Below are 13,185 nucleotides of genomic sequence, written 5' to 3' on the forward strand. Positions count from 1 at the left end.
ACACATCCACTGGATACGTATCAAGGCTCACTTGCACCCAAGATATGCCTCTATATCTAGCAATGCCGCCTGCGACCTTGAACACACGGCGGACAAGACAACTGCCCTGCTGTCGGCTCAGAGACGCCAGCTTGGCTGTCGCCACGGTGCAAGTCAGCTGAGTGTCCAGATATTGTTTATGCAGTGTCGCGCAAATCTTTTCAGCCCCCTCGTTGCTTGCACTTTGGCCCTTGATTGCTCGTTGTTGATGTTTGCCCATTTGCTGTCAAACCAGTGTCGTAGCGCGGGGTCGCTAGTTTTTGTGAAGCCGCCCCTCTCGTCATTGCTGAGAACCCTGGACTAGTAGAGCTCCCCCACGCCCGCACGCGCCCTAAGCACCAAGACAAGTTCGATCGGGGCGTTGCCAGGCTGCCCAAAGCCTACATTTCCTTTTACCCTGTTGGCCTATTCCCTCATACCCACTCCTACCTTCAACAACCAGCAGCCAACATGCCACATCTACCTGGCGTTTCCAAACATCGGCGGACGTCTCTCACAAGTGCGTCATACCCCGGCCACCGCTTGTACCGAGTCTTCCGAACAAATTTCTGCCAACGACCAGACGCTGACGACTGAGTGAACATCTAGGCAGTCGCGGCTCTTCTATAGACGAGACACGGCGACATGATGGCGGCGAAGATGTCACCAAAGAAGATGAGACTATCATAGACCCGGAGCAGGGCAATAGTGCGTCTTCTGAAAACGCTGCGAAGCTGGCTGTTACACTAGATACTGGCTAACACGACAACACTCAGTGCTCACCCATATCATATCACAGCTGCGGCCTGGTGCCGATCTGAGCAGAGTCACACTGCCCACTTTTATTCTCGAACCGCGGTCGATGCTGGAGCGCATCACAAAGTGTGTACTAGGCTGAATCTCCAACGTTGGCAACGTATGCTGACTGCCAGGATAGTTTCATGGCACATCCGGAAACGCTGCTTCCCATTACCAAGATTGAGGACCCTGTGCAACGATTCGTGGCTGTGACAAAGTTCTATCTCAGTGGATGGCACATCAAGCCCCCGTATGCATACCCGCAATCATGACCCACCCGTACGCAACAACTGATGTGAGTGTAGTGGAGTCAAGAAGCCTCTCAACCCCATACTCGGCGAGATATTCACCGGCTATTGGGACTACTCAGATGGCACCAAGGGATACTATATTGCCGAGCAAACGTCGCACCACCCACCAAAGTCGAGCTATTTCTTCATGGCGCCCGAACATCACATTCGCATTGACGGAACTCTCAAGCCCAGGAGCAAGTTTTTGGGAAACTCTGCTGCGAGTATGATGGAGGGTATTGCGATACTGCGGCTCTTGAACACTGGTGAACGATTGTGAGTAGTTGTGATAGCCTTTGGATCTGGGAAGCTCATGAGATTCTAGCTTTGTCACACAACCTAACATGTATGCGCGCGGCATTCTTTTCGGAACCATGAAATACGAGCTCGGCGACCACGCCTACATTCGCTGTCCTGAGACTGGACTAAGCGCCGACCTTGAATTCAAGACCAAGGGCTATTTTAGCGGAACATACAACGCCATTGGTGGCTTTATCAAGGATGCGAATGGCAAGAACTTGTTCGAACTTTCCGGCCAATGGAACGAGGAAATGTACATTAAGGATCTGACTGTAGGCATTTGTTGTCTTGGATTACAGGAACTAGCTAACTTTTGCAGACTGGCAAGAAAGAGCTATTGTTTGACGCCGCACATACTAGACATACGCCACCAAGCGCCCGCCCTCTGGAGGAACAAGACGAGCGAGAGTCACAGAGGCTGTGGCACGAAGTGACAGAAGCCGTGAAGCGGAGGGACCAGGACGTTGCAACGGATGCAAAGGCCAAGATCGAAGACAGGCAACGTCAAGAAGCCGCAAAACGAAACAGTGAGGGTGTCGACTGGCACCCGCAACTCTTTAGACGCGTAAGGGGTGGCCACGGCGGGAGCGAAGAAGGCGAGGAAGACCTGGATTGGATCATAAATGCCAAGATGTTCGTATTCAACCCTCTATGCTCGATACAATCTGACAAGACACAGTGACGGAAAGACCCCAGAAGAGGCGGTCAAACAGATCTTGCAGATCCATGCCATACTCCCCGGTCAGAAGCCCGAGAAACAATTCAACATTCCTTCACGGACATCGAGTATTCATCGAACTCAAACAAACGAGTCTACTCGGCCCATCCAACAAGTGCAACCCGCCCAACCTCAGTCGACTACTGTACAGTCAGAGCCCGCAGAAATAGCACAGCATCAGCAACAGATCGTAGGTCCTCCCAGCAACTTCGACGGAACAACGGCTCATGCCCCGCCCCAAATACACAGCAGTAACCCCACCGATCCGAGCAATCCACAACCATCACCTCCCGAAAAGCCAGCATCTCAACCAGACGCGGTCTCGTCGGAAAACCCACCCAAATTTGCCGATGAACTCCCGCCAAGCCGACTGCTTCACTCCAACCCTGTCAAAGAAGCACACAAGGACGATCTTTTGCGGAGAACAGACAGCCAGACATTGGAGGAAGAAGAGTTTCATGACGCGCAATCGTGAGTGGTTCCTCTTCCCTCCTCAAAAGAGAGGTGCGTAGAAAATAATTAAAATATCATCATGTGTATCCGTTTTTCTTTTGCTATTGATTTTCTTTTTCTTCTTTTAATTTCAACTTTCGGGGTCTCTAATGTCCTTGTTCCTTGTCCTTTGTTATTTTTTTTAGATAATTCCGAAATTTTCAACAAAGGCTTATTATTTTTTGTGCTTTAGTTATAGAGCTGCCCAAGATACGTCGTCTGAGTCTAAGATGCACCGCGGTAGAGGATGCTGTTGCGCTTGCGTCCCTTCGTAGTAAGTGGTTTCGTGTGTTTGGGGGTGATGTGTGGTTGCTTTAATATAATGATGATTATGTGACATGGTTCCGGGGATGAGTGGGGGAGGGAGCTTTTAATAAGGAGTTCAAATAAAGTATTTTGGTATGACGCTGTGCCGTGTTTGGTGATGTGATTTCTAGAGCGGCGAGGGAAAGTGATGAACTGTGTGCACTTGGTGTCTCTTTCTTCGTCTCAAAAACTTTTTTTTTCTCCCTTACCGTCATGTTTGCATGTCAAGTCTACAATATTAAACTGTGCACTCATGGCTTTTTTTTTTTTTTTTACTCCGTGCCTTACGACTTGATGCTTTCTGTGGTGAGTTTGATGAAAGTAAATTCCACTCGATTTTTTTAAGCTCCTATAGTATCAATCCCTGATCCTGTATGGAATCCCCCCGTTTTTTTGGAAGGGTCCTTTGGTTAGTGGAGTTGTGTGTGTGTGTGTGTGTGTGTGTGTGTGTGTGTGTGTGTGTGTGTGTGTGTGTGTGTGTGTGTGTGTGAAGAAATTATGTTGTTTGTTGCTTTTGTCTTCCTTCAAGATGGGGGAAAGCTTGTGAGATATGGGGGTTGGTAGTGGTTGACATTGCGTTGAGAGATGTATCGCGTTTCGTGATATTCAAGGTCCTCGCGGGATATGTGGCTGTGTGCGTGTAGCATGGTTTCTTTCGGGATGTTGGAGATCGGAGTTTTGAGTAAGATCGAGTATAATTGTAGCGTGAGTGTTAGGGTTCATTGTCGCTGATGTGGTGGACAGTGAGTTCTCTGGAAGGGGTTTTAGTTGTAGCTTGGGAGAGGGTGAGGTTTGGCTTTTTGAGATGTCTGGTGTTGAGAATGGCTTAATGTTGGAGTTAGGTGCTTTAGGGGTGGTAAAATTCTAGTTTTGTGTCTGCGGTTGGGGAAAAGGGGTAGTTTGTGCCAAGGTGTATTTGGGTTTTGCCAGAGTGTTTGACAGAAGATGTGGTTAGGGTTTGAGTGCGTATGCGTGTAGTCGAGTAAGGCGAATGTGCAGACTTCCAATCTTCAGTGATTTTTTGGAGCTATTGCTAGAGCTAGTAGTTTATGGTGATCGAAGTATAGGCAAGGTATGGATTGTATTATGTACTTCTTCAGGCGGTGTGATGAGGATAGCGTACAAAGTACTTTATACGACACCTCGAAGTCACTATCCGGGACGTTTTGAAGTTGAAGAATGGAAATCTACTTACTCTTCACGATATTTTTCCATTTTTTGCTGATTGTGGGTTGCAGGTAAGTATACAAACTTGCTCAGTGTATTTTGTAGAGGGGGTTGCTCCGCTCGTTTTGTAGCTGCACTGTCCTGCTACGAGCGAAATTTTTAGCAACCTACTAAATATTTTAGACGCATCAAGTGAGGATTGCTTCGTTTGAGGCTGAGTCTAGACACTCAGTACAAACGCCTGGCTGCCATGATTCTATTTTTGGCCTAGAGGGTCTTTGTCTGATGTCCAAGCGTGCTCCGTGTACATAGGTGGTTTAGTTGAATAACTCTTTTTGACCATAATCTTCAAGACAATTGAATATCAAAGTAGCCCAAGAAAACTAAAAAAACGTTCGGGACTAAATAGTGAGATGATTTCTTCAATTTGGGCAATGTATACATATAATATATTCGCACTCCCATGTTTCCACAAGCTCATAACTACAAATCTATATAGCTAGCAAATGTTTCATAGATCCATATAGGCACTGTTTATGACTTGAGTAGCCTCTCAAGAAAGTTTCGGGTAGATCGAGCTCGTACTTGATGGAGGGAAGATGTAATATCGTTTTCTGTGGCTGTTCAGCTCGCGCTTATTGATCTTAATGAATGGTTCTTAAGGTTCTCGAGGATTAGGCCCCGTTCTAAGAAGCTCGCATATGCTAAGTTAATGATAATAGTTGCAGCATCTTTGAACCATAAGTGCATAAGTGGTGGCAATATTGGATTAGCTCAATGGTTCACAGTGCTCAGTGTTAGTGTAACAAAGCTTTCAAGTTTTTGGGAACGGTGAATGCAAGATTGACAGATCCATTATGCAATCTTGGTTGTAAATGTCCTATGAATATACGCATTTATTTCAAACGGCTTCGTATGTCGTATACTGAAATTTATGAATAGTTTCCAAGAGCAATCACGACTGAATGCATGCATGGCTATGACAGTCGAGATCTGTCCTGGCCTGACTAGACATTATCCCAACATGCATAGAAGTGATTTAATCATACTAGGGCCACACTTGAAAAATCTTTCCCCAGCAGTTAGCACCCTGATGTCACTGATGTTCCTGATGTCTTCTTCAAACTCGTCAGCTAGAATGGGGTACTGGTGATCAGACATGCAAATCAAATCTGCTACCTGTACATTTCATGGCATGAAGCGACTGCAAATCCCGACAGAAAATTACTCATCATCTCAAACCAGAACTTTATTTGTATTTTGAAGATGTAGTCGACATTCTTGAATTTGATATGTGAAAACAGAGATGCCACGGCTGTGTCATGCAAAGCATGGGGTTCGCCTGAGCATGATTCGGGATAGTAGTCGGCCTTGGCGCAACACCCGTTCTGCAACATACCTACCTCCATCTTTCCAAATCCTCACGTCATCAAACAAATGCGTTCACAGCCGGTCGGTAGTGCATAAAGCATCCAAGATACATGCAGTCATCGAGGAAAGAATCAGGCAAACCTGCAGGATTCATGTCAGCCAGCAGCTCCACATGTGAAACGTGCCCCCCTGTTTTGCCGGTCTCAGGCTTCATGATGACTTAAAGCGAGAGGTTGAGCGTTGGGCGACAATATTTTCGCTATCACTTTCTCGTATCACTCGTACATGTAGTGGCACTCTCTGCTTATTGCTTATTTTTTTTCTATTCGCGACAATGCTCGCACGATAAGAGAAGGGATTATAGGTTTCCGCAGGAATCACAACCAACCAGCTGTCACTGCATCAAATCAAGTGCAGGAGGATCGAGAAAGGCGTCACCGTGTTGCCATGCGTCAAAGCGAAAGCATCGTATCATCTTCCTATGTGTATCACAGATCGGTCTTTGCTGGACAACTAACCTTCCCCTGGAGACCTGAAGATGGATGGACTCTGCTGCAATCTCTCGGAGTGATGCTGAATGCCCCAAAACTAGATGCGTAACTATAGGCTACAAAGGTACGCCAGGAGAGTGAGTAAAGGGATGGAGAGGACAAAGAAGCCAGTGTGCGCTGAGAGACAAAGGGGTATGCAGCAGTCAGGTGGCAGCGCAAGAGCAAGTTCCCAACGTCTAGACTCGCCACCGCCAGACTTTTGGCAGAAAATTTTACCTCACTAACGGTTCACCCGCGGAAGCGAGCGTTGAGCGTGCATTCACCAAGCCCAGTGGCCAACACCTTGCGCACGTCCAGATCCACTCAGCCATGTCCGCTGTCTTACTTGGCCACGATTAATATCCAACTATAGCAGGCATCTGATATCACCAGCACGGAGGCACCATTGGCTAGGCCTGGTCACAAGGCAGACGAAATGGATCACTCGCTACCGGATGGGGACTGCAGCATACATACTTCCGGTTTGCGGTAATGCTTCGGTCATCCACATCACCTGTCTTTAGCCCGATAGGATGGCCTCTCCCGTTGGATGATCTGTCGGGGCTTGCGCATTGTCACGCATGGATTGCCGCAGCTTAACTGCCTCGAGGACACGGCTGCAGCATGAGTGGGTGCACTTAACCAGCGAGGTGGCAGTGATAGGTTGCCACTGTGGGTGAGCATGTGGCCGCATTTTCTGTCACCCCGGGCGGAATTGCCTGTGGGATCATCTGCCCGGTGATTAACGTGGCAGCAGGATGGGACAAGCCGCCGACAGGTCTCCTCACACATAAACGGGATTCACCACAAGCCCAGGTTGCATACTCTGTCCTGAAAGCGGGCTCACCCGGAAGCAGATGCTACATAGTCCAATCCGGTAGCAGTGACATCTCATAGTATCAGGCCACATTTTGAGACTTGTCCAGGATGATACTGGATTGCTCAGGGCTCTCATTATGCCAAGTTCCTATGGTAAACAAACATGATCAAATCGCCGCCACCCTAGGCCTTCCCCTCACCCCTGACCACTTATGAGTTAACTCCCACTATCTCATACAAACCTGGGATCATCTCAATCATATGCAGGCAGCTAGAGCTAGAGAGAATGCAGAGCGATATCGTGCCCACAGCTGGATATGAAGCATGCAATCTCCAAGCGAGATGAGTGAAGCCTATATTGTTCTTTTGCTCAGACCACTTTTATAGCCTCACTCAAGACTCTTTGACAAGAGCAGCAAAGAGATTCTTTGGAAAGTGCAGCGAAGTTACTCAGTGAGAAAGAGCTTAGGCTGGAGAGCTATATCACCAGGATCACGATCTCTAGATCATGAGTTGGGCTTCACTGATGGTCAGTAGCCTGTTCAAATGAAGGTCCTTGCTGTCAAACACAGCCTCACAAATGATAAGTCTCATGTCATTGTCTGGAGCGTCTCTTAATATGGCCGAACAGTCAAAGCGCAAACCATGACTATGTCAAGTTACATTTGACTGACGAAACTACAGGCATGGACTTGGTTGACATTCCTTGTGTTTTCACGACTCTTTCAAACAAAAACTTGCGATCTCATAGTCAATGTACATGGGTTGTTGTATCACGTAGTATACCTATCTACCTGCCTCAAATAGAATCTCGGAAAGATTACATGTCGGCTGTATTATAGGCCGAAAACCCACCCCTTCAATTACGTAGATATTTTTAAAACACAAACATCACTCCCTCGTATCTCTAATTTTGAGTTTTTGTGCAATGAAGTGTCGAGCACCCGTCCTGCGCTATGTCACTGAATGCAATGACATTCCCCTCCCCCATTCTCGACTAGTATTAAGTCGTAGTAGCCCCGGCCCCAACATAATAATCAAAAAAAAAGACCGAGAAGAAAAGCTGAGCCGCTGGGCCAGTGGAGCCCTATTCCAACTCTTCGACCACGCGACCGAGATTTTTTAGTCGCAAAACAAGGAACTACGAAGAAACTTTGAACAGACTTCACTACTTTTCATCGGGCATATGCGGCCAACGATTGAAACCTTCTTTCCGCACAACATGTAGTCAGCAAGAGTGGAGTTTCCGGTCAAATGCTTCCCATTAGTATACTTTCATGTACACACATACACTCGAGCTCACGATAATAGTTTAGTCGTTGCATCTGTTTCAGGATATTTAATGCGTCGCAATGCCGGATCCAGCACTCGGCAGTGGGAAGGGCGGGCTCCACTCTCACCCCCCCCCCCCCCCCCCCCATGCCCGTAAACGCTCACCGGAACACTAGTTTCATAGCCGCAACTCTTTTTTTTCCTCTTCTTTGCTGTTTAACAAGGGCATACAAGATCCCCGACCATGGAGGCAAAATGGTTTAGCAAATGATCACATGCCAGATTATCTCATGACATTGGACCGGGTCATTTTTTTTCTGTTTTAACTAGCCCCAAAGAAAAAAGAACGCGGCGAAGTCGCCGAGTTGGTAAGTAAGCAGTGATCTGCTTGCCCGGTTACCTCTTCTTGTCATCACTTTGTGGAGGGAGATATGCGAGTATCGTTCGATATGTCTTGCTCTTTAAACTAACTCTACCCACCCCCCTCCCCCCCTCCCCTTCCCGCTTCCAGGACATGACATGACTCTATCTACAAGGGCTGAGATCGGGAAACATTAGTCAAGTGTCCTTTTGTAGCGAAACCATATGACGTTTTTTGCCTCATCGGGGGGTCAGCACTCTGGGACACCCCCCCCCCCCCCCAAAAAAAAAACGGTTTAATCCTTGTTCGATATTTTTTTGGGGGGTTTCCTTCCCTCTCTTTCCGGGGAGACCAAGAACAATAACCCTCATGTATGTGGTACTTTTAGCCTCCGGAACCAGGAACAAAAACATCAATAGTGTGTATTTCGCGCAAAAGAACAAAAAAAAAGGGGGGGGGAGGGGGACAAGGAACAAGCCGTTTGAGAAAAGTCGTGCCTTGCATCGTTTATCCGGATCGGCCTTGGTTTCTGCGCGTTGTACTAGTAAACTAACTTTTACTCTCACCCGCCTCCGCGCGCTTCCTTCTGCTTCACTCTCACGTGCGTGAGTGTGTGGGTGTAGTTCAACACACACATACACACACACCCATCAATCTGTTGAGACGCTCCATTTCTGCACGAAGACCCTGTCTGAGCACATGTTGCCATGAGTTCCCACCGAGCGACTGACCGTAGCAGCTAAGCGACACCACACATGCTGGGAAAGCCATGTACAACCCGGCTTCGCTACCGCGATCCCCTCCGACTTTGCTTGCCCACGTCATCCTGTATCTTTTCTTTCCCCACGTTCCGGTGAAAGAGAGTTTTGCCTTACTCGTTGTTTGCCCGCGACACCTACTCTACGGTTGCGTTACATGTCATTGCTGGAACATGACTTGGGCCAGGGCGCCAATATACCTCCCAACTGCCGGTTTGAGAAAGAAAAAAAAATGAAGCTCACTATTGCTGTTCCCTATCAAACATGCGCGCATATTTTCTCGTACCATTCAGCACCTCAATCACACCCTAACCCCATCCACAATCCACACCTTTCCATCCCCTCCCCATTGATCCCTCTCCCAAAAAGAAAAGAAAAATCAAGAAAAGGAAACAAATCTGACCATTCATTACCCTCGGTCGACCAGATCTCTCTCCATCCGCCCGCCCAAATGCACCCACCCAAACACCCCTGGCCAGCAAATCGCCCAGGAGCCCAATCGGCACAAGCTCCATTCCTCTCTCCCTCAATCACTCACCCGAATGATGCCCAGTGTAAGCGAGGGTCAAGAAGCAAGGGCGCACGCAGACAAGGGGTGTCAGTGTGTGCGTGCGCACACACATACCTCCTTCCCGCCATCCGCGCATCGGGCGTATTACGTGCTTGCCTAATCCAGAGGTGTGACGGCACTACCTACATGCTCACCTCGCATCTCTAAAAAGTCGTCCGTCTGGGGGGGAGGCGAGGCGAGTAGCCGTTACCGTTATACTAGTGTGATTCAAAAAGATCGCCTAGCCATCTAAAAGCCGTTAGGTTGGCAGATGATCAATAACTCGCATTTTTCGCCTTTTACCCTTTCCTGTTCCGTTAGTCTGTATATGTATGGGGAATGTGGCTGGTTAGCGATTGCCAGACCCCGTTTGTGGGCAAGAAACAGGTACCGGTTGACTATCGGAGGCGAGGAAGGGAAGAGTGGCGAGAGCTGCTAGTGCAAACGGCACAGGGGGTGGGAGGATCAAAGCGCATGGTATGATTATCGGTGGGCAAGTATTGGCGAGTATAAATCAGCACGGGAGGGGAAAGGATAACGAAAAGAGTGTTTGGGCCCGTGGGAGTGGTTACGGCATCTGCATCGGAGTCTTTTTCTTCACTCGCTCATCATTGCGAGTCTTGTCGCCTATCGCCACGGCATCTCATACTCGGAGAAGATGGACACTTGCTTCGAGGGGCTGTGGATCTGTGCTACGTTGATCGCGCTTCTATTCTTGTGAATTTTTTGGAGACAGCAAGTTGGAGGCGTCATCGTCGTCGACATTTACCTTGTTTGGGCCACCCAAGCCTCATTCTGCCCATTTTCTTGTCTTGTTCGCCTTCCGTCACGGGTAAGCTGCTCCGCAGCATCGTTGTTTGTTAAGACAAGGTTTTTTTCCTAAGTAGTTGATGGTGGGTCATTTTGGCAAAGCCGGATATTGGAGAATGGGTGGAGGCGAGTCGATCCCTTGGGGACAAGGGGTCCGAATGGAGGGATTGCGCCTTTCTTTTTGCGGCGCAAGATGGTTGATTGAGTGGATGCGGTCTCCCCCCGTAGAGTAAGATATGGGCATGCTGGATGTGGAGAAAGCAAGAAAATGTACCCGTGATAACGGCTTTTAGTTGGCTGGTGCGGGGATTGATTTTCTCTTTTTTTGCTTCTTCGTTCCCCTGCAACGTCATTGTCACCATATCTCTTTTCCTTCGGCATATACTCCATATTCCCCTTTGTGTACTTCCTTTTGACACTATCTCTCCGCACTACCGCCCCCTGCTTATGTAAATCATCCAGCTTAGCAAGGTCATTGATTGCCAACAGGGTAAACCCGTTGGTGGTCGCCAAAAAGCAATGACACACACGCGCACCCTAGACCCCCGGTCCATCGCGCCTTCATCCGAGCTCTTCAATAGTGTCAACGTCGGAGACAGATTCCCTTCCCGCTGATATTGCTCCGGCGCCGCAAACGAAAGGGTAGACCCCGGTTAGCTCGACTGCGCGGTGCGAATAATCGGCCATCCCAGTAATCGCGCCTTCTTGCCGCGTCGTGCGCGCATCCTGTTCCCCGCCTGCGCGCTCGGCTCCGCGCAACCTACCACAGCTCTTACTGTTTTTTCTTGGCCTTGTGTGATTTATCGCACTTTCCTCCTGTTCTGGGGCTTGCCACACGCTTGCTCGGCAGCCGTTTGGCGCAGGAGTAGCGAAGTGGGCGCGGGACAGGTCCCCGAATTGCTAGTAGTCTGGGCGTTATAAGGGCAGGGGTTCAGGGTCCGCCTACAAGCGGTATAGTTTGCGCAGGGTTGCTAGTATTGAAAGTCGCGATCGCGCTTGGGCGGATAACTTGTATATGGCGATGATTGCGATGACGAGGAAGGCTGGCGTGTCGTCGACTTTGCGAGGGAGGGATAGCCATGAGGCATACGTATGTGATGAATCGTGGTTGGCAGTAATAGGTAGTCGTGTTGGAGGTTCGCTTGAGCTAGACGGTTCGACTACTCCGAACCAATGGGACAAGTGTATGTACATACATGCTCGTGGTAAAGAGGATTCCGCAACCCCCTTACGTGTGCCTCGTTGCTAAGGCAAAACTGATGTATCCTTGGAATGAACCCTCGAAAAAACTGCAAAGAGAACCCAAGTTTGCCAGGTGAACACATCACGTGTAATCGTTCTCTCGGAACAGCAAGATTCCTTAGTGTGTGATACATCGACGAGACAGGGTAGCTGCAAATAACACCACTTGTGATGCGCATGCCTAAGCTCTACCCTGCTGTCAACGGACTGAACCTATGTTCCCTGCCGTTCTGGCCCTGACGTGATCATGTTCGTCAGGCCACGATATTGTGGCTGCGGCTACCGCTGTCTCAGATCAACCTCATCGTGCCATTGTGCACGTCAACATCTGAAACCATCCTATGAGACAGGCAGGACCCCAGGTTACTAAACTCGACATGACGTGGGTTCGGCTCGGTTGGCGTGAACATGCTGACGCCCGGTGAGCTTGGTTCATCGTCATGTAGCAAGTTGCGATATGTGAGACTTGTATGTGCGCATGTTTCGACATTTTGGGTAACCTTGAGCCGTGTAACTGCATTTCTAGACTGAGGATGCATTCAAACGTTCCAGAGCCTCTAACAAGATGAGAACATTGGTGTTGGAAAGTGGTGCTGTGCGGGCCGTAAACTCTGCAGCTGTCTGGAAGGACTGAATGTAGTAACGGGGTATTACAGAATCGAAGCTTCGTAAAGAAACATGAGAAAGTATGTTGCGGCACCACGTACCATACTGGGTGTTGAAAGAAAAACACCTCCCCAATTCATCCAGATGTAAAGTAAAAAGCGCGAAATGTCGCAAAGAAAGGTAGGGATAAATGGTTATAGAAAGAAAGCTAACGCATAATGTAGAAAAAATCAAAAAAGGACACTGGTTATGTAGTACAAAGGAAAGGATTAGGGGAAAGACCAATGAGAACGCGCGCCTTGCAATATTGCCTGGGTATCTTCCCTTCTCTTGCTCCGTTGTTGACACGCCCTCAAACACCTAGTCTGTTGTTGCCAAGTTTGCCTCGCCAGAATTGTGGTATGCGCCGGACGTTTGTCAAATCTTTAGTTGCTGCGCCATCAACTCAAATCTCATCCTCCTCGTAAAGTGTTTCCTAACCTATCCTGTCTTCCCAACGCCGCCGCAATGCTCGACTCGCTTGTAGTATCGCGCGTCGAAAAGATGTACGTACTCCCCGATATATTCGAAAAGCTTCAGGAAGTGTGAATCGAAGAAGAAAGGCATGCCATGGCCCAAATCGTGGTTACGTCGTAGAAAATATTTTGCCAATTAAAGAAGAATGCATGCACGTCCAAAAGAAGTGTGTCGCAGATGCTGAAGTAAATCACACAGAGGACTTTGTGACCAGCACAAACCCTGTAACCACTCCCCCCCCCATTCTCCTCGCGTTCCCAA

At 48.6% G+C, this 13,185-nt stretch overlaps 1 protein-coding gene across 1 annotated transcript; it reads left to right on the forward strand.

The window, feature by feature from the left end:
• Positions 1-489: 489 nt before the first annotated feature.
• On the forward strand, positions 490-2,599 carry PSV08DRAFT_347615 (uncharacterized protein; the record flags this gene model as incomplete). The annotated part of the gene is made up of 8 exons (XM_014228844.1): positions 490-538; positions 628-726; positions 795-900; positions 956-1,066; positions 1,122-1,382; positions 1,432-1,678; positions 1,726-2,039; positions 2,086-2,599. 8 exons carry the CDS (start codon positions 490-492, stop codon positions 2,597-2,599), a joined length of 1,701 nt encoding a protein of 566 aa, XP_014084319.1.
• Between the last annotated feature and the right edge of the window lie 10,586 nt (positions 2,600-13,185).

Source organism: Bipolaris maydis, assembly GCF_028858645.1.
Source record: "Bipolaris maydis strain C4 unplaced genomic scaffold PSV08scaffold_2, whole genome shotgun sequence".
Lineage (NCBI taxonomy): Eukaryota > Fungi > Ascomycota > Dothideomycetes > Pleosporales > Pleosporaceae > Bipolaris > Bipolaris maydis.